The sequence below is a fragment of the Macrobrachium rosenbergii genome, chromosome 43 (assembly GCF_040412425.1).
Source record: "Macrobrachium rosenbergii isolate ZJJX-2024 chromosome 43, ASM4041242v1, whole genome shotgun sequence".
NCBI classification, from domain to species: Eukaryota; Metazoa; Arthropoda; class Malacostraca; order Decapoda; family Palaemonidae; genus Macrobrachium; species Macrobrachium rosenbergii.
The window spans coordinates 54,863,246-54,890,972 of NC_089783.1; the positions used below are offsets into that span (position 1 = coordinate 54,863,246).

Below are 27,727 nucleotides of genomic sequence, written 5' to 3' on the forward strand. Positions count from 1 at the left end.
ACTAAGGCAGGGCGTGTGTAAGAGTCAAAGGCAATAAATCAAGTAGAGATACTTAGTAGTTCGTCCGCCAGAAAAAAAAAAGTATGCCGTCGCAAACATTTTATTTTTCACGGCCCTGTACAACTGGCACCGATGATTTGCTATTATCACACGCTGACAATATTAAGACAAAACTAACAATACCGTAAGGAAATGCAAAGAAACGAACACTCTGAGACGCCAAAATGAATGACTTGACCGACGGGGCGAATAAAGTCGATGTAGTCATTTTTAAAAGACCTTAGTCGTTCTCCTGACATTTCGAGCCACCATCAACAAGTCGATCGGATTGTAGTCGTCGTAGACGTAAAAATGATTCCTCAACCTGCAAATCACGAGCAAACGAAAACTCGACGTAAGGATTCCAGGGTTTCATTTGCGTGCAGCTTTTCATGCCCTTGTCATCTTCAATTGTATTTAGTCGGGATTAGTGATTTTAGTATGCTGGGGTCCCCGTTGTTGCCAGTGGAGTTATTAGGTTGAGGTGATTATTGCCTCCGTAAGCTGCGTCAGGCCATTTTATAGACATTCCTTACGCGAAGATGAATATGTATTTATTACCTACGTCCGAATTAAACGGTTGATCTACGCTCTATGGTCAGGTGGTTTGTGGAAACGCCATTAGAATGCTTTAATCAAAATGAGGTCGACGTGGCCTTGCGCCTCCCTTACTTTAGACGAAAATTTTCCCGTTGCCATTTTTGGGATACGCTACTGGCCCACTTTACCACTGATTACCTACACTTACCGGTTGACATTTAACAACGTTTACTAATGAGCTTTAACGTATGCCAGACCTTATTAGGCTAAAGTAAAAAGCACAGTCAATTTTTGCAAACCCCTTCAGAAATTGCCGAGTCCCATAAACGGCCCCAAAACTGATCAGATCTGGGTGCTGGGACTTTGCCCAACCCACTTTTGGGCATCACGGAATGATGTGATTATAAAGCCCCCTTTCAATAGCAATAAAAATAATATAAAATTTAGCCTAATCTTAGGCCAGTGAGCTGGGTTACTTTAGCCTACCAATACCCTAGCGGATGAGGTCCCGCAGTAACCCGCCATAGGCTAGTTTAAGAATACAGGACAGTGTGGCCACAGGATAACCAACGTTAATATGAGTCTTTCAGTCGAGAAACATGCCAAGCGCCATCCTGGGCCATTGGTATTTTTAATTTAATTTGTTATATTTTAAAAATGGCACTTGGCATGTTTCTCGACTGAAAAGCTCATATGAAACCTCCTTTTGACCGTTTACAATTAACATTTACTTTATCATGACCTATACTTCCGCTTAGGATTGCTTACTCGCGTATCTAGCCCGTTTTAATTTTTATAAGTACTCCTCCCATGGTTTCCTATCGTATAATATGCTCTGATGTCAGATATTTCCATTTGAAACCTATTTCAGTTTTCCTTATTGATTTTCATAAGAAAGTAGACTTCCATTATTTATTTAGGCTGTTATTTAAATATATATATCTCACCAAAGATCCTACTGCCATTGCTTAAGAATTTGGGTGAATTCTAATATCAGGATTCAGTGCGACTTCAAAATTCAACCGATCGGTCTGACTTGACAGGAGAATTGTTGATGGTACTAACCAAATTACTCACCAAAAACACCCAATAACATTGCTTCCCTGAGAAAACTGTAACAATTGGAAAAGGCGTAGCAGTAAATCAGACTGTCTATAGTCAAAGTTGTGGTCATGTATATAGTTTAGACATAAGTTTTCCTATAAAATTAAGTTTCCATAACTATGTTTAAAATTATTTTGCATTTCAGGTAGTATGGTATATCATTGTGTTCATGGTTTTCACAAAGATCATAACTGAATTGTATTGGATTCTGTCAAATATATCAAAGACCAGATTAGCCTATTAATGTCGGATACTGACAACTGAATTGTCATGAATTTGGAAAATTCACAGATTCAGAGAAGAGTGTATTGTCACATATAGTTTTGAGACATCTTATCTCTGTAGTTGTGTCCAGAAACTGTCTATAAAAGTATACTTTCATCTTCAGTTTTGTTTTTTATATGGCCAATGCTTTGAAAACTGTAGCAGAAAAGGTATATTTGAATTATTTAAAATGGTATTATATGAGCCTAGTATGTACATGAGAGATTCTCTCTCTCTCTCTCTCTCTCTCTCTCTCTCTCTCTCTCTCTCTCATATAGGCTATGACCATTTCGTCATGACCACAGTTTGTTTTTAAAGCCATTTTGGATTGTTTTGATGATAATTCTAAGCCGGCTGTCCGCGGTGAGCTAGATTATGGCAGTTGACGTTTTTCCATGTTATTTTACTCGCTTTACAAGAATTTAAAGTAATATTTTGTCGCCCGGTTGTAACTAAACTGTGATTGACCTTTGAAGGCTACACGACTTGAATTATCTAACGCAGGGTAGGTCTAAGCCGGCATTCTGCGGCAAGCTTTCTTCACCTCCATAGCTAATACGGCAAAATTGTAACCATTAAACACCTCTAGGGTGCGTTATGTTGGTATTTTTAGGGGTGTTTACTGGTTACAATTTTGCCGTATTAGCTATGGAGGGGTGGGGGCTTGCAGCGAATGCTGGCTTAGACCTACCCTGCGTTAGGCAAATTCAAGTCGCGTAGTCTTCAAAGGTCAATGACAGCTTAGTTACAGCCGGCCGACAAAATATTACTTTAAATTCTTGTAAAGCAAGTAAAATAACATAGAAAAGGGTCAATTGCCATAATCTAGCTCACCACGGACAGCGGGCTTAGAATTACCGTTTTGATTTCTATGAATTGGTTACACCATGAGAGCCTGCCATAATTAATAAATGTATACAGTTAGGTGACAGTACCGATTGGAATCCTTTACAGGACAAGGAATGAGTTTGCCATTATACCGTATATTTTTCCCAAGGGAATACAAAATTATTTTTTCATAATGGTGAGGTTTGCCAGACATTTTAAAATCATGAAGGTACTGATTTTACACATTTTTGGTGTGATAATTCCAGTAACTATTTATTTTATAATGTACCAACTAACTTACATCAGCTGATAGTGTTATTTAATTTAATAAATAGGGGGTCATCATATACGGCAAACATACCTCTAAACCTACACTTTTGCATGAAAAATGGGGGCCGTCTTATTCGCCGAGTCACCTCATATGTTGGCATATATGGTATATACAAATCGGATCTATATGCTGCCTTGTACTTTTTGTTTCTTGTAATTTTTGATGATCAGAAGTCAGTTTAAAAATGTAATTATACTCATGAACAAGGGAGTTTTTGTTTTATTACATCTCTCAGAAAGCTTTTAAATTAGATAAAGGCCCAAGTAAAATCCATGTGATTATTTTGATGGTTTGCTACGATCTTGGGATCGTAGTAAATCTTGAGAAGTCGGATCTCAACCCCAAGCAGAGGATAAAGTGCTGATAGATACGGCAGCAGCGAAAGTCTGTCCCTCAGGCTCTCGTATCAGCAGGTTCAGGAAGGCGGCACAGCTGTTTCTGTCTTGGCAGGAACAGCCAGTTCGGCAGTGGCAAGTCGTCATTGGTCACCTGTCGTCGTTGGAGAAGCTGGTCCCTCATGGGCGTCTTCACCCTTCGGTCTCTGCAGTGGAGACTGAAGGAGTTTTGGCCCCAGTCTCGAGAACCCCAGTCTTTTCTCATTCCTCTTTTTGAGGAGGTGAGAGAGGACCTAGACTGGTGGATGGACGACAGGAACCTCTTGATAGTAGTATGTCTGCATACTACCCCTCCAGACATGCTTCTGTCCTCAGAGGCATCGACCGAGGGATGGGGCACACACCTGGAGGAATTGCTGACTTTGGGAGTGTGGCACCAAGACGACAGGCACCTTCACATCAACATCCTGGAGCTCAAGGCAGCCTTCCTGGCTCTCCAAGAGTTCTAGGATCGAGTGATGGGACACTCCGTGGTACTGGTGAGCAACAGTACCATGGTAGTGGCATATGTCAACAAGCAGGGGGTGCCTACATGTCCCTCCCTCTTCACCAGTTGACAATGCAGGTGCATGAGCGGGCGCTGGCTAACTCGGTAGAGCTGTCAGCCAGGTACATTCCAGACAAGAGGAATGTAGTAGCAGACAAGCTCAGCTGCCAGAATCAGGTGACTGGAACAGAGTGGCCCTTCACTATGAAGTCATGGAAAGTTTGCTCGACCTATGGGGGCATCTAGTTCCTGTGTTTTCATGGCTGGAGGTTATCCACCATCTCCTGCGAGCTGGAGGCTTTTCGCGTCGCGCAACAACGGAGATAGCTGAATACCTCAGACAATCCCCTACAGCAGTATACCAGGGAAAGTGGTCCGTCTTCTGTGGTTGGTGTCATGGACGGGGTATCTCTCTGGTCAGAGCTACTGTTCAGCAGGTTGAGGACTTCCTCGTCTTTCTTCACCGAGAGAAGGTTCTCTCCCTTTTAGCAGTAAAAGGCTATCAGGCCACACTCGGCCTAGTCTTGCAGCTGAAAGGGTTAGATATCTCATCATCCTTTAAGTTATCTCCACTGATGAGAAATTTCGTGAGGTCTTGCCCACTCAGGGACCTCAGGCCCCATGCTTGGGATGTGACTGTCGTCTGCTTGCCCTGGCACCGGCGAAGAGAGTTGGTGAACTTCACGGACTTTCCTTTGATGTTAAACACTCGAGGGGATGGGGATTGGTTACACTTGACTTCGTCCTGGACTTTGTAGCGAAGACTCAAAACCCATCGGTCCCTGACACTCGGTTTGGGTCCTTCACGATCCCCTCCCTAGAGGACTGTTGGTAATGACCCAGATGAGATGATACTGTGTCCTGTTAGAGTGCTGTGGCTCTACCTGAAGAGGACTCGCCATCTCTGGCCTGACTGTCGACAACACTTTGTTAGTGCTGGCTTGACCAAGAAAGAAGTGTCCAAGAACACGATTTCTTTCTGGCTTCGTGAGACAATAAGGAGAGCATACTCTGCTGCTGGAGAAGATGACCAGTATGCTTCGCCCGAGAGCTCATGAAGTCTGCAGCATTGTTCCGTCCCTTGCATTCCAGAAGAACCTGTCGGTCTCACAGGTTTTGAAGGCGGGGGTGTGGTCCCAATAGACCACCTTCACTTCTTTCTACCTTTGGGATGTTGCCGACAAGTCCTTGGACACTTTTTCCTTGGGTCCAGTGGTGGCTGCTCGACAAGTTGTGCAGCTTACCTGGCTCCTCTAACAGGACAGGTTGCTTCTTACCTAAGATGTACGGTCGTGGACGGGAGGATGGATGCGGAGTGACTGGCCTCTCTTCCTTCTCTTCATCTCGGCTCTCTTCCTGCGGATGTGCTGTTACAAGCTGGATCTGGCGGTCGATGCAGGTAAGAAGAAGCAAATTCGCTCCTTCCTCTAGCAAGAGGAGGAATGAGATCACAACAATAAGACAAACCCAATGCTTCTATTTGCCTTAAAGTCACCGACTACAGGCACCCCCCAGTTATCAGCAGTGTTCTGTTTCTGAGGGTGTGATGATAACCAAAAATCGGCAATTTCGCTGCCTTTTCGGCGATTTTCAGGAGTTATCGGCACCAAAAAGCGCCGATTTTTGGTTATCAGCGATTCTGTGTCGCTAGACAAGCGCCATAAAGCCAGATCGCTGTTAACCGAGCCCGCCGTTAACCGGGGACTGCCTGTATCAAGTTCTTCCTAGCCTACTTTGCTTGAGCTGATGCTTCCTCATTCATGCAAAGGGACCCAGAAGTCTGAAAATTGATCTCGCACTTCTTACAACCCGATCATTTTGTCAGAGGCAGGTTTCCCTTCCTCACTCTGTCGACCAGGAAGGGAACACGATGTGGTGAACTCCAGCCAGTTCATAGAGACTCACTCAGATTCTTCCTCCAACCAGTGAGTCTTCCTAATGTAAAGGACCAACAGTTTGTATATCGTGTCGGAACAAGTCACAATTTTTCAAAGTAAATTGTATTCTTCCTGACTATACAAACCTGAGGTCGTTTACGTATTTTTCCTAACTATACAAACCTGAGGCCCTTTACATTACTTTTCATGCCCACCTTATGCCACCCCTCAATCTGACACATAGGCCGAAAGGCAAATTGGAATGTTTACATTTAGGCAGGCAGGACTCCCAACTCTCGGACGGTAGTTAACTGCCTAACCACTGTGTTCGAAGGTTCAACAGCCGTTTCCAGCTTCACTGAAAGTAATTCCTAATGTAAAGGACCTCAGGTTTCTGTAGTTAGGAAAAATACAATTTACGTTAAAAAATTGTGATTTCATGGTGCTTTTTTTTATACTGTCACAGGATAAAACAATGACAAAATAAAAATGGTCATGATAGATCATCACAGCCTGCCCAGGCTAATGCACACTTAGTGACAGTCACTGAACAGGTGGGTACAAAAGTAAGCTTAAATTGTTCACAAGCAAAAAGTTGATCAAAACAAAGTGTTTGCTGATATAACAGTACATCTATTTCACTGCAGGAATTATTAGGATATCACATGAGAAACATACCTGTACACACACATACACACACACACACATACCCACCTTCCCTCTCTCCCGAGTCATTTCTAATGTTTTATTTCTTGGTGTTTTGTCATAATTATCATTGCATAAAATTCTGAGAAACAATAAATATTATTCTAGACCACTCCCAGTCCAGGCCAATAGAGAGAGAGAGAGAGAGAGAGAGAGAGAGAGAGAGAGAGAGAGAGAGAGAGAGAGAGAGAGAGAGAGATACGTCACTAAGTAACTTTCGTACGTATCTGTAACACACCCACACCCTTTGTTCCGGGTCATTTCTATTTCTCATTTTATATGTCGTGATGTTTTTGTTATAATTTTCATTGCATAAAATGATGAAAACTATGAAAATCATAATGCTAGATAGCTTCTCCCTTACCAGGCTATTGTGCATGTAGTGCTATGCACTGCTCAATACTGTAGTGTATATATGTAACCATAATTGTTACAGGGTTTACCTACCATATTCTGCTGGCTCAGAGGAAGCTGGAGTTGTTGAATCAGATCTGATCACAGAACTCTCTAGCCACCAGCCATTCCTTCAAGCTGCTTTCTCTGCCTCAGGCCTATCAACATGAGTACAGTATTATGCTCTTTGGATGCTGAAACCTTTCCCCAACAGGTGAACTCATTCTTTGGACTAATGAACAATACCCACCCGGAACTTCTATGGGCAGAAGTAATTTCTTTCTCAGCTGCTGAAGCAGACTTTACAGAGTTGGTTGCCCTGGCTTTATTCCAAGTGTCATCATGGTTGGCCCTTATGCTTAATATCATGGCAGATTCACCTTGTCTGTTGTGTCCTTTGAGGAAGACAAGGCTATTGTCAGGAGGTTGGTATTGTTTGAGTTGTCATGAAGCCATTTGAGTTTATTCTCAAGACGGGTTTCTAAAGAAAGCAGTCCCTCTGGAATCGTTTGGTGCTGGATTTTTTCTTTGTCTTATCTTTTTTGAAGATTAAGATAGAGGCAGCAGTGGAGAAAAGGCATTCTGACACTTGATTCGCTTGAATCCATAATGCACTAACTTTCCAAGTGTCTTGAATTCTGTGAAGGCAACTGTAGCTAAGCATTTAAAGGCAGCTACACCATTGATGTTTGGCTTAGGGTCTCTCCTGCCTGACAAGAACCTTTCTTTCTTAAAGAAGGGTCAGGAGTCTTCCTGTCCCTTTCAGGGAGACAGTTTTGGACACTTACAGACTACCCTTTAAGGATTGATGCCCTCCCAGTTCTCCTCAACCAGTTGAATTCTCAGTCTGTTCTCCAGAATCATCCAAATATCTCTTCTTGTCAGCAGAGGCAAGGAGAATTCTGGAGAAAGATATGCTGAAGTAATAGGTTTCTACATTTGCCTTTTTCTAGTGAAGTTAACGTTTGGCTGGAAAATGGTCGTCGATCTCTCACCTTTGTAAGAGTTAGTCTTTCAGACTCAGTGCATGGTGGAAACTGCACATTCTGTCTCGGGTTCTATCAGAGAGTGACTTCATGCAACTGATATATCTGTTTGTCCACAACAGAACTGATGTCCCTCTCCCCACACAAAAACAAGCCTGCACACTTTCTTTAGCTGCATTCTGCACTGACTCAGGGTCATCCTATTTCAACACTATTTAACTTCCTTCTGTAAATCTGCTACTTCTCTGCCTTCTCTAACTATGCAGCTTTCACGTTCCACATAAATCAGGGCAAACCCTCATTATAGTACTGTACTTCTATCCGTAATGAGAAAGGTTCACTATTAAGAGACAGTGAACAATGACTTGAACAACAACAAACCCATCAGCTAAAATAAACAAGACATGATGCCATTACACTCTGGACTGTTGACAGCCCCACAAGTGTTCACACCAGAGTTCACTCTGATGTATGCTTGGACACATTTTCCCTGGATGTATTTGAGGGGTAAAGATGTTAAGGCTGTCGCTACATCTGTAGCTTTTATAAGGAACATGGAGGATGAGGCTAACCTAAATTGTTTTGTGGAGACCACCCAGCACCTTTGTGCAGTTTATTCAAGGGACTTGACTCGTAAGTTCTGGATGTTTTTATTCAGTTGGCCTTGTTGCAGCAACGGGCCAAATCAGACCTGCCTTAATGAGGGCAGTGCCTCTTATCTATTCACTCTTATCATCATAACGTATTCTTTCCTTTTATGAACTATAGCGTATTTGGTCTAACATTATTTTAGTCATGTGGAAAAGGAAATACAGGAAAAGAATTAAAGATGTTTAATAAATTTCAAACTCTGATCTTACTAACAATGGCACTATCCAGTTTTATAACTACTGTACTTTTAAGTCTTAAGGACTTGAGTATCCTGCCATGTTTGCTTAAGAAGCTGCTTGGTTCAGTGCCATGTTGAAAATAGACTGTTTGATAAGAATCCTCCATCTTAAGTAACTACCTGGGCATAAGGAAAGTATAAACTGATGGAATTTGTGTGAAAAACGGTGAAATTTTTAGCAGCAAAATTTTTGTAAGACAGACCCATAAGTTTTCACAGGTTACTCTCCTCATATCCCCACTCTTCCTGTGACAGGTCTAGATAGCGCTTTGTGGTTACTGTATATGCTCACCAGGTGTGCTTTGGTTCCTGAATGCTTGCCTCTCCTGTGGGGTGTGCTTTTTTTTTAGAAGTAAATTACTGTACATTGAATTACATAGCTGTTTGTTTGAATAGCATTCGTATTGTTTTTTTATGGTAGGCAACTTTTAGGATTTTCCCATGAAGACAATGCAGTACATTATTCACAATATTGTGATAAAAAATCGTTGTTACCCCTTTATAGTTAGAAAAGTTTTAGAATACGGTAATGTTTAGTAGTACTTGGATACGGCTAAAAGGACACACACACATATCAACATATTTTTTATTGTGCTTGGTTGAGTTCTCAGAGTCATGGTTAGTTCTGCTTGTTGATAATCATATAAGTACTCAAATTATAAGTTGACTGTACATCCACAATTTCTATACTATGATTAGCTTTTTTTTATTATACTTAAATATTAAATATATTTAAAGTTTCTCCCTCAACTAAGATCCTTTCTACAAGGAATCAGCATAACCTCTCTTGTGTTGCACATTCCGCATGCATAATTAATGCTAATGGGTCCAAGGGAAACTGTAAAGTGTTTAGGGAGCGCAAATGACCCGTACGTTGTAGGTCTTTTTTTTATCAGTGAAATAGAAATACTTATCAGTAGAGAGATTTTAATTATTATTAAACGAGAATTTTAATGGATTGTTGCCAGATAAGTTTTGAAGCATAGTCTTGGAACTTTGTTGATGGGTGTGGTCCTGATTCCTAATTTCATTTGAAGTTAAGTAAAACTCTGACAACAGTATTCATTTGTTTGTTGAAGTTCTCATTTCTTTTTTTCATTCATAATGCGCAATAAGATTAGCTGCACTTTAATTGGACGAGTATGCTAATTTGTCTTATGCATTTTTTAATACTGCACTGTTATGTCATTTGTTGACATTTTGTACATAGATTGATTTGTAAAGTTTTGGCTTATTTCACTTATGTCCAAGTGTTTATCTCTTTGACCTTCACTTTCTTTTCCTGATGGGGTGGTGATATTGATCCATCAAAAAATGAAAGGGCAGAGTAGGAGGGCTGAGCCGATAAGAACGAGAAATTAAGGCCCTGTCTCCTGTTGATATTTTCTGCCCTTTTGCTTTTGCAATTGTCATTTTGCTGGCTTCTTTAGCAAAGGACACGTGCCTGGAAAACATTTTAAACGTCATAATTGTAGGTTAAATTTGTGTGCATATTTTTAGAATTTCTTTATGTGCTTTCTCTATTTCATTTACTTTGGTACCTAGTATTTTGATTTCAAGTTTATTGGCAAAGGGAAAGAAACAAACAGAACTGCAAGAAGAGAGTCTCGGATAAGGTGGCAGGTTGATATTTGTGGGCTTCCGTGGCCCCTCCCATTTGCCTATCAGGAGTCATTAGGGAATGGTGGTTGGGTGTGGCTGCATGAGGGGAGGGCTAGGTCCTTGGAGTCCTTAGGGGAATTGGTAATCAGGAGTCTTGTTTGCCTAGAGCTTTCGTGGGGTGCACTGGTCGTACAAATGGATTAGCTTCATACAGTATTCTGCTTGAATTCAGAAACTGAAAATAGTTTGGTTGTGATGTTTACAGAAGTTAGAGAAGTGATAGTGTTTACGCTTGTGTGACCTTTTTTTGTGGTTAAACTGTGATCTTAATGTTTATGAAATATTTTGGATATACCTTAGTTTATCCCTTGATTTTTGTGTTTAATACAGTATTCACGGGAATTTAATTCAAATGAATGGATAGGAGTAACCACATCATTGTTGATGTAGATTCCTTAGAACTTTCATGGTTAAATCTCCACTGGAGCCATTGAAAAATTTGTTCTCCTTCAGCGACTTGTGTCTCAGTTTTGTTGGCAAAATAGTTTCGAATTTACTTCGAAAGTTTTGTACAGTTGCTATGGCGATGTAAAGAAATGGGTTGGAAGTGACTAAAGTTCTGTACATGAATGTGTAAGAAGAGATCTTTGCATAATGGCAACTATTGAGATAGAGTCTCCAGCAAATGTGAGAGTTTTGGAAAGAAAGGTGGTTATCCTTGAAAATCAGATTCATGACCTAAAATATCGCATTATTAGCAATGAGAGGAAAGTGGCAGACGAGAAACGACGTAAATTAGGTAGTTGTCTATAACATTCTCGCTTTCGTGTCCTTTTTTTTTTTTGTATGTTTTATTGATTTTAATTATAATTGCCTCATTTCATAAACAAAATTTTGATTTAGTGTGTTTATTTTTCAAGACCCTTCACAATATTGTGAGTCATCATTAATTCTTTTTAGGACAATAAGTACTGTTAAGTTAATAGTGTACAGTGCGGTGAAAGTTTTTTTTTAAATAGTAACTGTACAAATCTGAATAATTTCTTTCATCTGCTCTTGGGTAGATTTCTTTTGATACTATTTGCTGGTATTGCAGTTATAGCTAGGGTAGTATAATTCTCAATGGTTAATGGTTGAAAGAGACTGTATTGGATTATCAGAGGGCCCTGGATGGAAAGCATAAACTAAAAAAAAAAATTAAAAAGGGTAGTTAAAGGGAATCGAAGTATAGAGAGAAGTAAAGAGTATGAAATTGAATAACTGTACTGTGTTTGCAAGTTGGACCTTTGTTGTTGATAGACTAACAACCAAGTTGGAATGTTTGGTGGCTCAAGCCTTAGGATAGTAAAATAGACATCTTGAATGATATATCTGAGACCCCATTCTTTTTAGATCATTGTTAATCTAAAACGATGTTAACGTCCTGTAATGCACTACCTGTAAGGTTTGGGTTTTGCTTGCAACAGAACTCTTGGAATTTTCTGTGATTTTTGGCTCCGTAAATTGCTGATTTTTGCTTATCGGCGCCAATAGTCAGGTATTGGTGCTGATACATACCTAACAGAGGTGCAAATCTTTAGTTATCAGCGCCGATAATTGCCAACTTTCGTTTATTGGCGCTGATAATCACCAATATTCGCTCATCAGCAATTTTCGCTTGTCGTCACACTGTTGGATCGAAACCCCCGATAACCGGGAACTGCCTGTACAGTACAGTATTTGTTTTTACACCACTTTCATAAGTCAAAACTATCACTAGAGTACAGTATACAGTATACAAAATGAAGGTACATTATGTATCCTGATACCTAAGGTACTGGATGTGAGTGGTAGTAATTATGTACATAAATCAGTTTGTAATCCTTAGTAGAAAGTTTTGTATTTCTTACATATTACAGATGCTATGGGCAGTTGAGATCTGCCTTATTATTGTGCCTTGTGGCCATTGAAAGTGAACTCAGTGATGAAGTTACAAGAATTGTATACAGTATATGACATTACTTGTTCAATTATTGTTGTCCATCATTAACTTCACTTTTACTTTTCTGTTATTTTTTTACTTTTTATACTTTTGTACTCTGTTTTTGCTTTTTAGTTTTTTACTTTTCTACTTTTATTTTTATTTTTATTTTTATTTTTTTTATAAGAAGCTTTCAATCTAAGTGTAATGTATATAGTAGTGATGGTTGTACGTATGTGAGAACTGCTTTTAACTATTCCGTGGTCCAAAATCCAGGTGTACGTACTATACGTCATTTATAGCTTGTGTGTATTAAGTGTGCTCCTTCTAAATACAGTATACAGTATATTTCTCTCTCTCTCTCTCTCTCTCTCTCTCTCTCTCTCTCTCTCTCTCTCTCTCTCTCTCTCTCTCTCTCTCTCTCTCTCTCTCTCGTTGAATTTAGTGAAACGTGACGTGTCACGGGAATATTTTGCAACATTTTTTACTTGGTCTACTGATTTGTGACTGGAATTCTCCTTAATTTTTCAGACTCCAAATTCAAACAGAAATTCAAACAGCAGCGTTTACCAGCATGGCAGCCCATTCTGACAGCAGATACAGTCCTCCCTGCCTTTTTCCTCATTGGATTACTCTTCATCCCACTTGGTGTCGCGCTCTTGTACTTCTCTGAAAATGTGAGCTGTAATTTCTACACGTATCTTCACAATTGAGTAATATTATGTAATCCGATTCAGTGGCTTGGTTTTGGGAAAGATCAACATTTAAATAAGTACAGAGTGAAGGACTTTTTTGAGATGTGACTCATCATAGTTACTTTGGATGTTGCAATATCCTTATGTAAACTTAAGTAATAAAGATCATTTTTGGCTATTTCTGCAGTATTCAGTTTATATACTAGAGTCTTCTCCATTCTTCATAGTATCTTCTTTTCATCAGTGTGTAGCTGATGTATCAAGTTTCCAAAGGACATAAAAAGTTTTCTTGTAATTTCAGTTTTATTACTTCTGATGTTTCAGATGCGCTCTGGCGAATATTTTCAAAGAGTGAATGGATTGACATGCAAGTTACATGGGTATATCTAGCAAGCAGGGGTGGGTGTACAGTTGACAGGTCAGTTATTAAGCTGCGTTTTGGTTGGTCACCACAGGCTGGTGATGAAATCGATTGCGGAGGCATTGAGATCTCAACACCTCTGGAACCGATTTCGTCACCAACCTATGACCATCCAAAATGCAGCTTAATAAATGACCTGTTAATTGTACACCCACCCCCACTTGCTGATATACCCATGTAACATGCATGTCAATCCATTCACCCTTTGAATAATCGCCAGAGAATGCTTGAAACGTCAGAAGTAATAAAACTGAAATAACAAGAAAGTTTTTTATGTCCTTTGGAAACTTGATACACCAGCTACATTCTGACGAAAAGAAGATATTAAGAAGAATAGCGAAGACTCTACGTAAGCTGAATTCCGTAGAAACAGCCATTATTTTCAATGCCACTGCCCTTAGAGAAGGCCTCCCCCCTAAAGATCATTTTTGTTACACTGAAGAGGTTCTAGTTCTTGAATAACTTGCACGTGGATGGTTTTCATAAAAATTTGAATTTCTGACAAAGTGTTTTATATTTTTGCTGTAAAATAGCTTAATAATGAAATGTCTAAGAGTCTGCCAGTTACTTGTCAGCAAATAATTACTTTCATACATTTTAGGTTCAGCAGTTTGAATTGGATTACACAGACTGTTTAAGTATTGATGAAGCAGAATACAATGGAAAGCCTTGCATGGAAGTCATAAGTAAAAATGTCTCGGCTAAATGTAGTTGTCTGGAACCTTTCACACTTGATAAGGATTTTGAGAAGAACGTGAGTATAGTTTTGAACCCTTTGACGTATTGGTTAGATGTTTGTAATTGTAAGATTTTGATTTTTACTCATCTAGAAGGTTTAGTAAGCATGCACAGGAGGTATTCTGTACTTAGTTATTCTTGTTAGATTTCATAAATTATATAAAGTACAAGCTGTTGGCATACTGGAGCCTTTTACACTAGTATTGGAAATAACAGACCAGTTGCAAAAAAATGATAAGATAGCACTTTTGCCCTTTCAAGGGTAAGTGTCACCCTTTAAGTGAGATAAACCCAATTAACCATGTCCAGTTTTCTCATCAAAATGCATCAAGTACCAAATTCGACAAGTTCCGAAGCCGAAAAATACTAAGGTGTCACTGTATTCTTTAGATCTTGCATATATGAAAGCCAAATGATAGATAAATGATAAACAGAACACATATTATGACCAGCCTCACAGATTTATATGTAAAAGTAATTTAACTTATGCAAGAAATATAATGACAAACCATGTAAAGTGAATTGACCCTAACTGGAAAGCCAAGTACTGTAGATGCTGAGGAGTATCTAAAGTTAGACTCTTGATATGTTTTTTCAGTTAGTAATAACAGATAAAATGATCAGCAAACCTCTTGTTTTTTATTTGTTCAACAAACCCCATAAATTTTATGCCCAATTTTTTGTGCCACAAAGGAGAATTCTTTATTAGCTTGTTAACCACATTCATTAAAAGTTTGGAAGTCATTGTGCACTGAAATTTTCGAATGTGACTATTCATATGAATCTTGTTATTTTTAGGTTTATATGTACTATGGCCTGGATAACTTCTACCAAAACCACCGACGGTATGTAAAATCCAGATATGACTACCAGTTGCTTGGGAAAAAGGTTACGGCTGTCCCTTCAGACTGTGATCCTTTTGGCAAAGATCAAGATGGGAATATTTATGCTCCATGTGGTGCTATTGCCAACTCTATGTTCAATGGTAAGAGGAAGTTGATACGAATAGTGTAGCTGTGTAAGATTGTCTGTATTTGCAGTGTGTAATGGTTTTTCAAAGTGTATGAAATCAGAATTTTGAATTGACCCCCGAATAAAATTGTTTTGATATTTGAAGGCTGTTAAATGGTTATAATTAATCAAGACCTGTGTTGATGAAATACAAGTTAAATTTAGACTAATACAAATCCTAATATTTCATATCCCCATACACAATGCGCTGATTGTAGGGAAAGTAGACAGACACTGAGGATGTATTATCGAGGACTTTTAGTACAGAGAACAGTGCACTTTTCATAATACAGGCAGTCCCCGATTTACTACGGGCGTTCCGTTCCTACGCCGCGTCATAAGCCGAAAAATCGTTGAAAATCGTCAAAAATCCTAAGAAAACCGTACTTTTAGTGCTTTGGGTGTATTGAAAACAATGTAAACTGCATTTTTATTGAGTTTATTCATCGAAAAACCCCCAGATTTTTATTATTCTGCCGTGTTGTAGCCATATTTCTTTCGTCAGATTGGCGTCGTAACCCTGGAACATGCATCGTAAACCGGGAAATAATTTCTGATGAATATATTTGAAAAGCGTCGTAAACTCGGAATGTCATAAGCCGGACCCGTCGTAACCCGGGGACTGCCTATAGTACTGAGAACAATACACTTTTTATAACACTGTAAAATCAGTTTGTGTTTCACCTCTTCTCATTTCGCATGTTATCGTCATCTCTCTGGATTCCTAAACATTGTGATCAGAAATTTTAATCCCTTGCTTTTGCAGAGTTCCAATTCTTATTCTCTTTCCTGATTTCTTTCCCTAAGCCATATCTACCCATAACATCATTAAAACTAGCTATCTCCTGTGAGGCAATTTAGGTCTCCTATCACCATACCATCTGCATGTAGCATTGCTGTCACAGTATATGACAAGCTTTCCCAGAATTCTTGCTTTTCTTCTGGTCTTCCTGAGTGTGGTGAGTAAACCAAAAACATGCATTACCGTCTTTTCTAAGATCATCATAATACTCATTATCTTTAATTATTAACCTTGCTTCTGTCACATCTTAAGCCATTTCCTTTGACCAGTATGACTGCTGTATCATGTTTCAGGGCCATTCCATAAAAATTTACATTTTATCTTGAAGACTACCAATGGTTTTTGTGCTGTTACTTTATTTCATACCTCCTGGGCACATCAAGTGCCCATGTTTCTTCTCATCGGTATTTCAACAATTGCCCTACTCTTTCCCACCATTCTTGTCACATTGATAGTGCTTGTTTTGTGTTTGAATTGTTTCTTTATGATTTTCTTGCTTTGCAGGTACCCACTGTTATTTCTGTCATGATGTAAAAGTAATTTTGTGCAATATTCCTTCAGTCATTATCATTTCAGGATTGGATATCCAAAACAAACCTAGTGATTAGTGGGATGTAGTCATACATGAACTCTTGTCATATATTGAGGTGCATTACATTCATGTTGAGATGAATGTATGAAAATATCAACTGAGATTGTTCAGTTTTTATTTAGCTCATAATTGCAGTTACTGTACGTTCAATAAGGGACGTACTGTATATACTGTATATTACTTGAGTATAGTGGCTTTTCAAGGGAAATCACAAAAACCTCAGATAAAATAGCAAATCAGTAACAAGCCTCTTCAGAAGTCCAGAGGATGCCATTGATTCAGAATTTTACTGAGGTATTGCTGTTTGGCTCCATGAGAGCTTTCCTTTTATCCTCAAGACACAGTTTGTAATCATACGAAGGCTTGACTCTTTTGGTTCATTAAAACCTTATAAGTGTATGTTTATTTCATGTTAATGGAAATTACTCGTATAGAGATATATGTATATTGTATATAAGTATGTTTATGATATATATTTCTGTCATCTTCAGACACACTCAAACTCTACCGGAAGGCGAGCCCAGAAAATGAAGAAATCAAGTTACTGAAAAGAGGCATTGCTTGGCCCACAGATCGAACACTCAAGTTCAAAAACCCTCCTGGTGCACTCAACCAGACTGAAGGTAATTACTGAGTACATTTTGATAGTTATATTGCAGCTCATTGTCATCATCATCATTAATATTTTGATGTTGTTATCCTTTTGCAGTTAGGCACCTAGTGAATTTTGTGCACCTGCTCATTGTCTGAATTCCCATCCAGTCCAAGTTCATATCCATATCCTTTGCGGATCTTCCCACTGGTTGTTGCACTGCTATTTCAACACCTTTTCTTAACTAACTGCTTTTCATGACTTTATGTGCCAGAGTCATCTCAGTCATTGAAGTATCCTATTTTCCAATACATGAACACCAAATCTGTGAGTTGCTTATTTGTTTCCAAGCAGTCCCAGTTAGGAATCTTGGCCTTTGTAGTGAAACTTTAAAAATCTCAGTCTGTTATGTATGTCTATGCCTCTGCTACATAGAAAAGCTCTGATCTTGTATATCTCCTAAGTGTTTGTTACCATATTCGGTGATGGGTACACCAGTAGAGAAACAACATCCGTGTACGTCATCCAGGCTGTTGTTACTTTTCTTTCTTTACTTTTATTTACTTACCAACCTAGTATGTTTGCCCTTCATTTTATGGCTGTTGGCATTACTTGTAACTGTAAGTGTTAGGCATAAAAAATCTATTAGTTTCACCTTAGCATAATGAACAGCTAGGGGTGCCCTTTGGTAACAAAATCCACCAATTAATGAAGAGCAGCATATAACCTGCTTGGTAGGGTACCCTGGGACCAACTTGCATAGAGTATAGTTTAGTGCAATTCCATGCAACGTACTTAATAGTCTATTCAAATGGATTTTTGTAATAATCATTCAGTTTGAAATAGATTCACTTACTGCATTTAGATTCAGAGATATTTTGAAATATCTTCAAAATGTATTGCTTGAGAGAGAGAGGAGAGAGAGAGAGACTTGCAGATATTAGTTTTCAAATGGTTACAATTGGACAACAGCAAACAAGATCGAAATGCTACCTAATCGTTTTATATTTTGTCTTGGAATGTTATGGACATGTATCACCTGCTGTATTGCTCCCAAATACATTGAATTGAATGATTTACATTGAACCTCCTGTCCCCGAAGTTACAGGAAACGATCTGCCTCTTCTGTGGCCTTCCCATGTATCACAACAACTTTTTCCTCTGCTCCTTTTTAGACCCCTTAAGCTTTGCTTTGCTTATACTGTAGTGTGTTTCAGTCTTCTCTCCATTCCACATGTCTATCTTTTAGACATTTCCTACACTTCTTCCTCTGATTCTGCTGTTCACAGTATGTTTCTAGCATGCAGTACAGGAGCTCTCAGGGACCATCTTCTCTGTATTTTTCCATAGAATCTTCTATAACAATGATGAATAGCAGTGGCTCAGTGCTGATTTTGGATGAATACCAACGCTTATCTTAAATTTTTGTGATACACCTGTAACTTTATTCACTTAAAATCTAGCGTCACAATGATGAAACATCCTAGCTTAGTCTTTCTTGTATTCCCTTCCTTAGCTGTGAGATGTGCATAATATTCCATATGTGACAAGTGTTGACTTTCTTTTGCATTTGAATGCGTAAAAGAATATTGGAATAATATGAAATCTACCCATTTGTTGCATTTTACCATCTTTTTCTATTTTGTCATGTGCCATATTATTTATGGTGCAAAAGTTCATTTCTCATTGTAATGTGCTCGGATTCCACAATAAGCTGTAGGTCCCATTGCTAGGTAACCAATTGGTTCTTAGCCACGTAAAATAGAATCTCATCCTTCGGGCCAGCCCTAGGAGAGCTGTCAGTGGTCTGGTTAAAGTAAGGTAAACTTAACTTTTTATAGTGCAAAAGATTTATTTTATGCTATTGTAAGGGAAAGGTGAATAAAAGAGATTGTAAGCATCTTTTGATTTCATTTACAAGACCTGATAAAAACACTTCCATTTTTCCCTTCAGCTTTTGCAGGTACAGTGAAGCCTCTTTATTGGACAAAGAGTGTCTTTGATTTAGACCCAGATGATCCTGAAAACAATGGTTACCAGAACGAAGACCTGATAGTGTGGATGAGGAGCGCTGCTTTCCCAAAATTCCGCAAGCTCTACAGGAAGATTGATCATTCAGAGATTGGATACAAGTTTGGATTGCCAGCTGTGAGTAGTTTTTCTGTGTTGTGTAGTAATGCATAACAGAATTTCCTGTAGAGATACAAGCAAGTCATTGCCTTACAGTTGCCCTAGTACCAGTCCTATATGCAGCATCAAGCTTCATTGTGTTTAGAGATGACAGTGACAGACCCAGGTCTGGAGTTCTCTCTGTCTTTTGAGTCCCATATCCCATTTGGTCTCCATGAAAAGTTTTTATGTGTCAGAATCTTTCTTTCTTTTCCTATTATTCATATATCATTTTTGTTATGTTTGGCATTTTTTTTTTTTCTTCCACCACAACCCCATTAATTATGTGTTGCCATACTTCTGTGTGACAAAATCTCAGCTGCACCAGTTTGCATCATTCAAGATTGAGAGGCCTGATTATGCAAGCTGAGAGGTTGAACAATCCACTCAGCCCCAAACCTAACCTAACCTGTATCGCTTTCATATGCCTTTTATACCATTGTAATCTTATGTTATTTACTTAATGTTTTACTTAATCTTTTACTTTTACATTGTTTATTAGTAAGATGAACATAGTTTTTCCATTTCCCACATATATTTTTTGCCATTTGCTTATGATTGTACAGTAAATCCTTGGCATTATGAGAATTTGTTTTATTTTTACAGGATAACTATTTGTTAGAAGTGGAATACAATTACCCAGTTCATGCTTTTGATGGCAGAAAACGCATGTTCCTTTCTACTACCAGCTTTCTGGGAGGGAAAAACAGCTTCTTGGGAATTGCTTACATCACTGTAGGTGCCATTTGTCTGCTACTTGGCATAATTTTCCTCATCATACACATCAAGTTTGGAAAAAGGTAAGTTCATAGTATATGTCTCCCTTCTGCAGTTGTGGGAAAGTTCACAAACACCTTTTAGAATACTGCTAAGCCATTGACACTAAAATTAATTGAAAGTCAAAATTAAAAATGAGACACTTTTGGGGTAAATTTCGTGGAGCCAGATGACTGAGTACTGGTTATATGAGGGAGAAGCACTTAATTTCAAGCAGTTTCTTTGTGTGACTACTTAATCTCAAAAAGGATGAATGAAATATTTTTGTTATTCAGGTGTTCATCAAAGAAGGTACAGGTTCTCAATCCCTTCTCCGAAACCCTTGGGGCCAACTGTGTTTCAGTTTTTGGATTTTTTCAGATTTCAGAACTGAAGCTTGCTCTGTAAATAAACAAACACATTTTATCTCCAACAAAAACATTTTGTAAAGCTCAGAAACATAGACCATCAAAAAGAACGTAATTTATTTATGTACCCGTGAATTACCCAATCTTATGTGTACACACACACACACACACACACACACACACACACACACACACACACACACACACACACTCTCTCTCTCTCTCTCTCTCTCTCTCTCTCTCTCTCTCTCTCTCTCTCTCTCTCTCTCTCTCTCTCTCATGGATAATGTCACCCCTTAAAATTAGGTTCAAAGTTAGGTCTAGGAAAGTCACATGATACAAGGTCATTATGGTAAGCAGATGTATTTTCACAGTAAGCGGGGGTATTATTTTACTTTAAACCATTATTTGACGGAGTTTTATGCTGTGATTGTAAGTCTCCTTGACATGATTTATTACAAACTGATGCTCATATCTATTGCAAATTTACTGTTAATGAGATATTTTACTGCCTTATTTGAAATGAATCTTACCTGCCGTAAAGATTAGCTTATATCTTCGCACCATTAGGTGCGATGGAGGAGGAAACTGAGGGTTAACGTCACAAACGGAAGACGCTACAGGCAAGTAGATTATTACAAACAGAAGTATTGTTGCATGTCTCATATACGTACTTCATTTTGTCCCAGGGAGAAACAATGTTATTGCAGACCAAATCAGCAGGAAAGGGTAAGGTTTTTCCACCAGAATGGGCCCACCTTCCACAGGTCTGCCATAAGTCGTGGAACTTTCGGGGAAACTCAAACAATCTGTTTGCAATTGCCCAAAATACAACATTCTCAAATTACTGCCCTCCATGCCAGGATCCTCAAGAGCGGTCGAATGTAGACCTTTACACTTTCCCGATGTTTGCTTTTATGATTGTGATAGCCCCTTGGTGGCCCCAAAGGGATTGGTTTCCTGAGCTTCCTCTCCTGGTAGTAGGTGTTCCTCGCCTTCTTCCATTGAGGAAAGATCTTTTGAGACGTCAGATATTTGAGAAGATCCCACCAAAACACAAGTTCATCATGCTCCACATGCTTCATCTGACCGTGTGGAGATGGTCAATGGTCTGGTACAAACTAGAGGCTTTTATAAGTGGCAGGAAAGCAATCCTTAAGTCTAGAAGGCCCTCCACTGTTAGACTGTATCAATAACAGTGATTATAGGTCTTGTCCAGAGGGATATTCAGTACCTGTACCACTACAGTATAGATATCCAGATTAAGTTTTTCCAATATCTCGGGTAGGCAGGTGGCGGTCAAAGGATGTCACTTTATGTTGTCTTCAGTTGTGAATCATGTTCAAGATTTAGATTTGAAAGAGGTTTTCGATCCTTTGAGCTGGAAATTTCAAATCTTCCTATTATGGTTAGCGGTGAAATTGTGATGTAATCCTAAAGGATTTAATGTTATCTCAGAACTTTGAAGACTTTTTTTCTTTTTTTTTTTTTAGCCCATGCAACAGCAAGGTGTATTACGGAGCTTCAAGCCCTTTCTTGTGTACTTGGGTTTTGTTCTAATGGTTTTGTTCTTTCATTACTTAGAGAAAAGACGTAGAAGCGAAAGCCCTTCCCAGAATTTTGACCGTGCCTAGTTTAATTGCTTTAAGTAGGCAAGGAAGAAGTGGCTTTATTAGGTCCAGTTAGAACTCTTAAGGGCTTACCTGGCCAGACTTAACCTTTAAGAGGAGGAGTTAAGAATTTATGCTGTGGTGTTAGGAGGCCAAACACTCTTATGTCCAAGAATGCTTGATAAAGTGCATGCACATTAAGCTAATTCCTGAGCTTTTGCCATTTTTTAAAATACTGTAATGCGTCATGGAGTCTGTACTGTAAGCACATCTTTTTTTATTTTCTTGAAAACCTTTTACTAGAGAAGGTTGTCAGCATAGCTCAATGGAGATGCAACTCTTGTTTTTCCCTCACATTACTTGCTAAGCATTCAAATTTCATATGTGTAAAGCACTTAGTTCTATTGTTGCGGTGGGGATGCTTCTCTTGAAACCAAATGTGAGAGTGACCTTGCTTTTTTCTTTTATCGTTAGTTGTTAGGAAATCCTGGTGCTCAGTTTTGGGAGCATGAAGGCGCACAATGGTGTATAGGAACACACCTTCATATCTGAAGGTAGTTGTCTTTAGTTTTGGACTATCAGTTATGGGCTTTCGACTCAGGCACAGAAGTCACTAGTAAGGATCCACTGAAAAGTCTTGCAAGGCGCACCTTACTCCCTGCTGTGGCTCCGACGTCTGGTGACAGCACTTACCAGGAAGGACCACACAACAGGCAGGAATTTATAGAACCTTTTTCCCCTCATTAAAAAGCTTTTTGTTCTCTTGATTGAACAGTTGTTTCTTTAGCTGCACTAAGCCACCATCCTCATTCAGTGTGTAATTGTAGGTAAGATTCTTTCTAAATAATGAAGATTTTTTATGATAAAACTAATTATTTAGATACTTACCTACTGTTGAATTTGAAACCCTCTCAGCCTCCCCACATCTTAGTGGGTGGTCATGAAGAATTCTGACAGGGATGTAAACATTCCAGTGCCACCTGGTGGGAAACCGGTAATTACAGAGACTGTCCTGGTGGGTCAGACGCGTTATTTTGTTTATTTTGAATGCTGATCGCACCTAAAGGCACAAAGATGTAAGCTAACTTTAACAGCGTGTAAGTATCTAGTAATTAATTTTTGTAATAAAAATTTTCATTTACTTTGTCTCACACCTGATTGTTACTTTTTTATTCAGATCCCAAGTTTTGCAATACTTTTCCAAGGAACTTAACTTTTAGGCGATGTGAATATGAATTATATAAAAACTATTTGTTTGGGATGAAATTTACCTATTGTTAATCAGTATACATGTTTGCACCGTGAGGTGCTGTCAGCATTCAAAATAAACAAAAGAATAATGCCTGGTTGATTGAAATGCTCTGTCTATAATCACTTGTGTTCCACCAGATGGCATTGAGATGTTTACATCCTTGTCAGAATTCTTCATGCCAGTTACTTGTTCTTACATTGTGATAAGGCTGTGTTCATTTTACCTCTATTTTGGCTGATTTTCTCCTGTATGTTATTGTGCTTTTCTCTGTTTTGCATTATGCCACCTCTAGCAAGCAAGGAAAGAGTTTTTTGTAAACTGAATGTGTGTACTTATTCAGGTATGGTCATATGATGTGTGTTACCTGTAGGGGGAATTGGTGTGATTTTTCTTCTCTTTATGAAGAACACAAGGAGTGGTCTAATGAGAAAATTAACAAAATTTTGTAAAATATCAGAAGATGAAAGAGGCTTGTATATTATGTGAGCAATTAGGTCTGGCATAAGAAATAAAATGGTCACAGAATGGACGTTTTGGGTAAATTTGATATATGTGATGTCCTTCATTCCCAATATAAATACTTTAACCATATCCCCATAAATACAGATTGTCATCCTAAACCAGCCAGTTCCCTCAAAATGCAGAGCACAGTAATATGCCAGTAGTAAAACAGTAAAAGATTCAAGTAATGTTAGCTGTTACAAAAGCATTTTTTCTACATTTTCTATTAGTAATTCTTTGCTAACCTGTAAAACCCATCATCATTTTTGGTAAATGGTAATTTTATGAAATAATGCATCTCTTAGTAACAAAACATGTTAAACAGATCATTGGATTTTGGTGCACTTCAAGAAGAAAAGTCACGCTGAAGTAATATTGTGGCGTCTTCGAATTGGCCACCCTTGCTTGACCCATGAGTATTTCCTTCAGCAGTGAATCAAGACATGAAAACAAATCCTTGAAAGAAATTTGGTCATAATCTTGAACATATTTAATTGATTTAACTGTTGACTTTTCAACCTCCTTAGGGTATCTTCCACTCTCTGGTAGAACAAATTTTACTCTAGTTAAACTCTGTTGGCCATCCTATTGAATCAGATGAAAGGTTATGTACATCAGTGGTTTGTCAAGTTAAAATTATTCTAAATGTTTTTCAGTTTTTATTATGGAATTATCTTTCTTGAACTTGCATAGTCCACTTACAGAGGTTGTAGTATGTCTATCTAAAAGAGGTTGATGGTTATTGGTTGGTAACGAAAGGATCACTGAAATGCTTTTCTGTCGTTCTTTTCAGGGCTGTAGATCAACTGAACATCACCCAAAACACAGGCTACAATGATTAATTTAAGTACAGTAATTATGCTGCAAAGTCACGTATTGTGTGATATATGATTGTGAACGTTAGCTGCAGTAGTGCGCTACAGTTGAGGAGAGCAGAAAGTTTTATTTTATTTTCTTCATATAAGTGGATAATTTGACTTCTGATTCCATACCAAAGAATTATATTTAACACAGATCGTAATGAACGTATAGGTCCTATTGTAATGAAGTATTGTGTGTGTGTTTTCTGGTCAGGTTATTAAGAAAGTACTTGGTCTGAGTATGATTTTATTATGCAAGTATCATAGTGTGTTGGTTTGTCAGGAATGCTGGGAACTTTTTTAATGTCTGTTGTGCTCAAAAAATACAAGATGCACGTGATTTTAGAGTAAGCGAATACCACATGAAAATACTGGCAGACTTTCAGTGCCAAGAGCTTTCACGTTTATTGTACCCGGATGACGTGTGCATTATTGTAAACATGCAAGGTACTGAGCTTCAGACTCTCTTTATCCGGTGATGTTCACATATCTTTTGCTGTATTTGTACTCAGTGAAATGTTTTAGGATTCGAGTACGTGAGAATGTTTGAAAGTAAATAGCATTATTCCCGGTAGTTACTGCATCTTCCTCCTTATTTAGAATAAAATTCACTTTTATAAACATTATCAAACAAACATATTGAAGTACTGGATGTATATAATATAATTTTATAACCATTGTTTTATTATTGGAAAGGGTATAAATTACATATTCCTGAAAAGAATGTACTGTATCTCTTCTTGCAGGATGAAAAGAAACATACTTATTATTTGAAAAGGTATAAATTATATATTCTTGAAAAGAATGTACTATATCTCTTTTTATAGATAAGAAAACATACTAAGTTTTTATTGTCTTAGAACTTTATTCCTTGTCTTTTAAGTTGATAACTGAACGAAGATGCAGAATGAAAGCATAGGCACATACAGTATTTGATATCTGTATAAGCATATATTTGGAATTATCTGCCTTTAACTTTCATGGCCACTTTTAGAGGTCAAAGTATGTCCTTCTAAAGGACTTTGAGGGTTATTGGCGAAACGTTAAAACTACCTAATAATCATTCAAAAGTAACTAAGTTACTAGGGTGTTTAAGAGACTGATGATAGCACTGCATACAGATAAATAAGCATTTCCCCTTATTTTGTGAATGTGTAGACTTTCATTATGGGTTTAGAAAGAGAGGTGTCTCTTACCACTAGAAAATGTCACCAAACTTCTTATTGATATACAATTCATTTATCTCCATGGTACTATTGAAAGGTACAGTACTTCATCGTGTTATATTTAGGAAGAGTAAACTTGTAAGAATTGATTTCTGTTTTGAATGATTGTGCATTTATTTTTTGATAATTGGATTCATTTATTTAATAGGTTAACTGCTCCAGGACTGCGTATTAAGTCTAGTCAGTATTTTGCTTATTGCGGAAGTAATAATGATACTGTAATTTCTGGGTCTCTGAGATTGCCTCACATCTCTTTATCAGCAAATTGGGATTGTCACAACTAAGTCAATGGCCACAATCACTGGTACTGCTGGACAGCTTATGATTTATTTAATCAATAGGTAGGCATACGTGCTCTATGTCAAACTTGGGGTCAGATATGGTTGGGTGTTACGTTAGAACAGTAGTTTCATTTGGCAGTATTCCATTTATTCATGATTGAATGCTTGTTGGCTATTCTATAATAATGTCCTTCATTTATAAGTAAAGCAGATCTATACGCTGTGGATAAGGATTTTTAGAACAACTAGCGAGACTTAGATTCCTAACTTCTAGCTCTTGCGGTCATGTCATTTTCCATACTGTGTGACATACACAAAATATTTTTTGCTTATATTTTTTAGAATATTTTCCAATCCTTTTTGTTATTTTTTTCTCCCAATAGGAATATTTTACTGTGCCCCAAGTTACTGTTCACTCACAACTAAAACTTGCTTCTAGGGTTTGTTCACCCTAAAGTTGATAGTGTGAATTGAACTAATTTTAGTTTGAGCACATTGGGCTTATAACACCAGATGTTTTTGTTGTAAGTGTTACTGCCGAGCATGCATGCTCTTCCTCCCTACAGGAAATCATGAAGAAGTCTCTATTCTGTACTTATGATTCACTTGTATTATGTTAAGCTGTTAAAAATTGATGTGGTGCTTAATGGTTATTGTATAAAGTACAGTGCTGAATTGACTCCTGTAACTTTATACTGTAATGGGATACTGATAAAGTGAATGCTTCTTTCTCTGCGAGAGAGCATAATTCTCTAGTAATTTAAAAGTCTTAGTGTTTGAGAATATGTCTCTGTGAGGGGTATTCTTTTTAAGCCTTTAGGTTCAAATCACAAATTGCATTTTAATTAAAAGTAAGAGAATTATGATTAGTAATTATACATACCAGAACATTTTGTAGGGAATAGCCTCTTTTGATGCTGTATATATTTGTAGTCTTGCAAACAATTCCAGGATTTATATATCTTTAAAAGAGTTCCATTTTTCTTTTAGAGGGCCCACATTTATATTCAACAATGATGGAGAAATGTTCTGTTTTAGAGGCAATTTTTTAAGTTCCAGATTTCAGTGAATATATGTATATTTTGATCTACAGTTGCCTTTGTTCTTTTAACCAAAGTCTGCAGTGTAATTATCCAGATGTAGAATTCATGTTTAATTAAATCCACATCATGGTAACATGATAGTAATGTACTGCTGAACTTCACATTGGACTAAGGTTGCACTGTCATAGGTGTTTATCTTCATAAAACATTGTGACTGTTGTATGCCCTTGATAGCCTCATAATCTGGAATTACGTTCTGCACTTTTATTACAAAGAATTTATAAGTGACCTTATATATAGCACGATAAATTATCTTTTAAGGTCAAAAAATTGTGGATTATGTTATTCTGGTTTTAACTTGGTTTATGATGGTTTATAGTCAGAAATCTTAAATAAAACTATATCTTACA

General features: G+C 38.0%; 1 protein-coding gene across 2 annotated transcripts; it reads left to right on the plus strand.

Moving 5' to 3' along the window:
- Positions 1–213: 213 nt before the first annotated feature.
- On the plus strand, positions 214–27,727 carry CDC50 (cell cycle control protein 50A). 2 transcript variants are annotated; one of them, XM_067087325.1, is made up of 8 exons: positions 214–394; positions 12,932–13,077; positions 14,118–14,270; positions 15,053–15,239; positions 17,151–17,282; positions 19,206–19,399; positions 20,027–20,220; positions 24,701–27,727. In XM_067087325.1, the coding sequence occupies exons 1-8, from the start codon at positions 352–354 to the stop codon at positions 24,747–24,749; spliced, it is 1,098 nt and encodes a 365-aa protein (XP_066943426.1). In that variant the 5' UTR covers positions 214–351; the 3' UTR covers positions 24,750–27,727. The 2 variants fall into 2 exon arrangements, with proteins under 2 accessions (XP_066943426.1, XP_066943427.1); XM_067087326.1 differs by lacking the exon at positions 24,701–27,727 and adding an exon at positions 21,115–21,166 and having other exon boundaries at positions 238–394.

Bases quoted from the DNA above. Each gene is read 5' to 3' on its own strand.
- CDC50 (XM_067087325.1), top strand. From the start codon at position 352: ATGATTCCTCAACCTGCAAATCACGAGCAAACGAAAACTCGAC. The intron at 395-12,931 runs GTAAGGATTCCA...TTAATTTTTCAG, and splicing joins CGAGCAAACGAAAACTCGAC to ACTCCAAATTCAAACAGAAA. The intron at 15,240-17,150 runs GTAAGAGGAAGT...TGTCATCTTCAG, and splicing joins TGCCAACTCTATGTTCAATG to ACACACTCAAACTCTACCGG.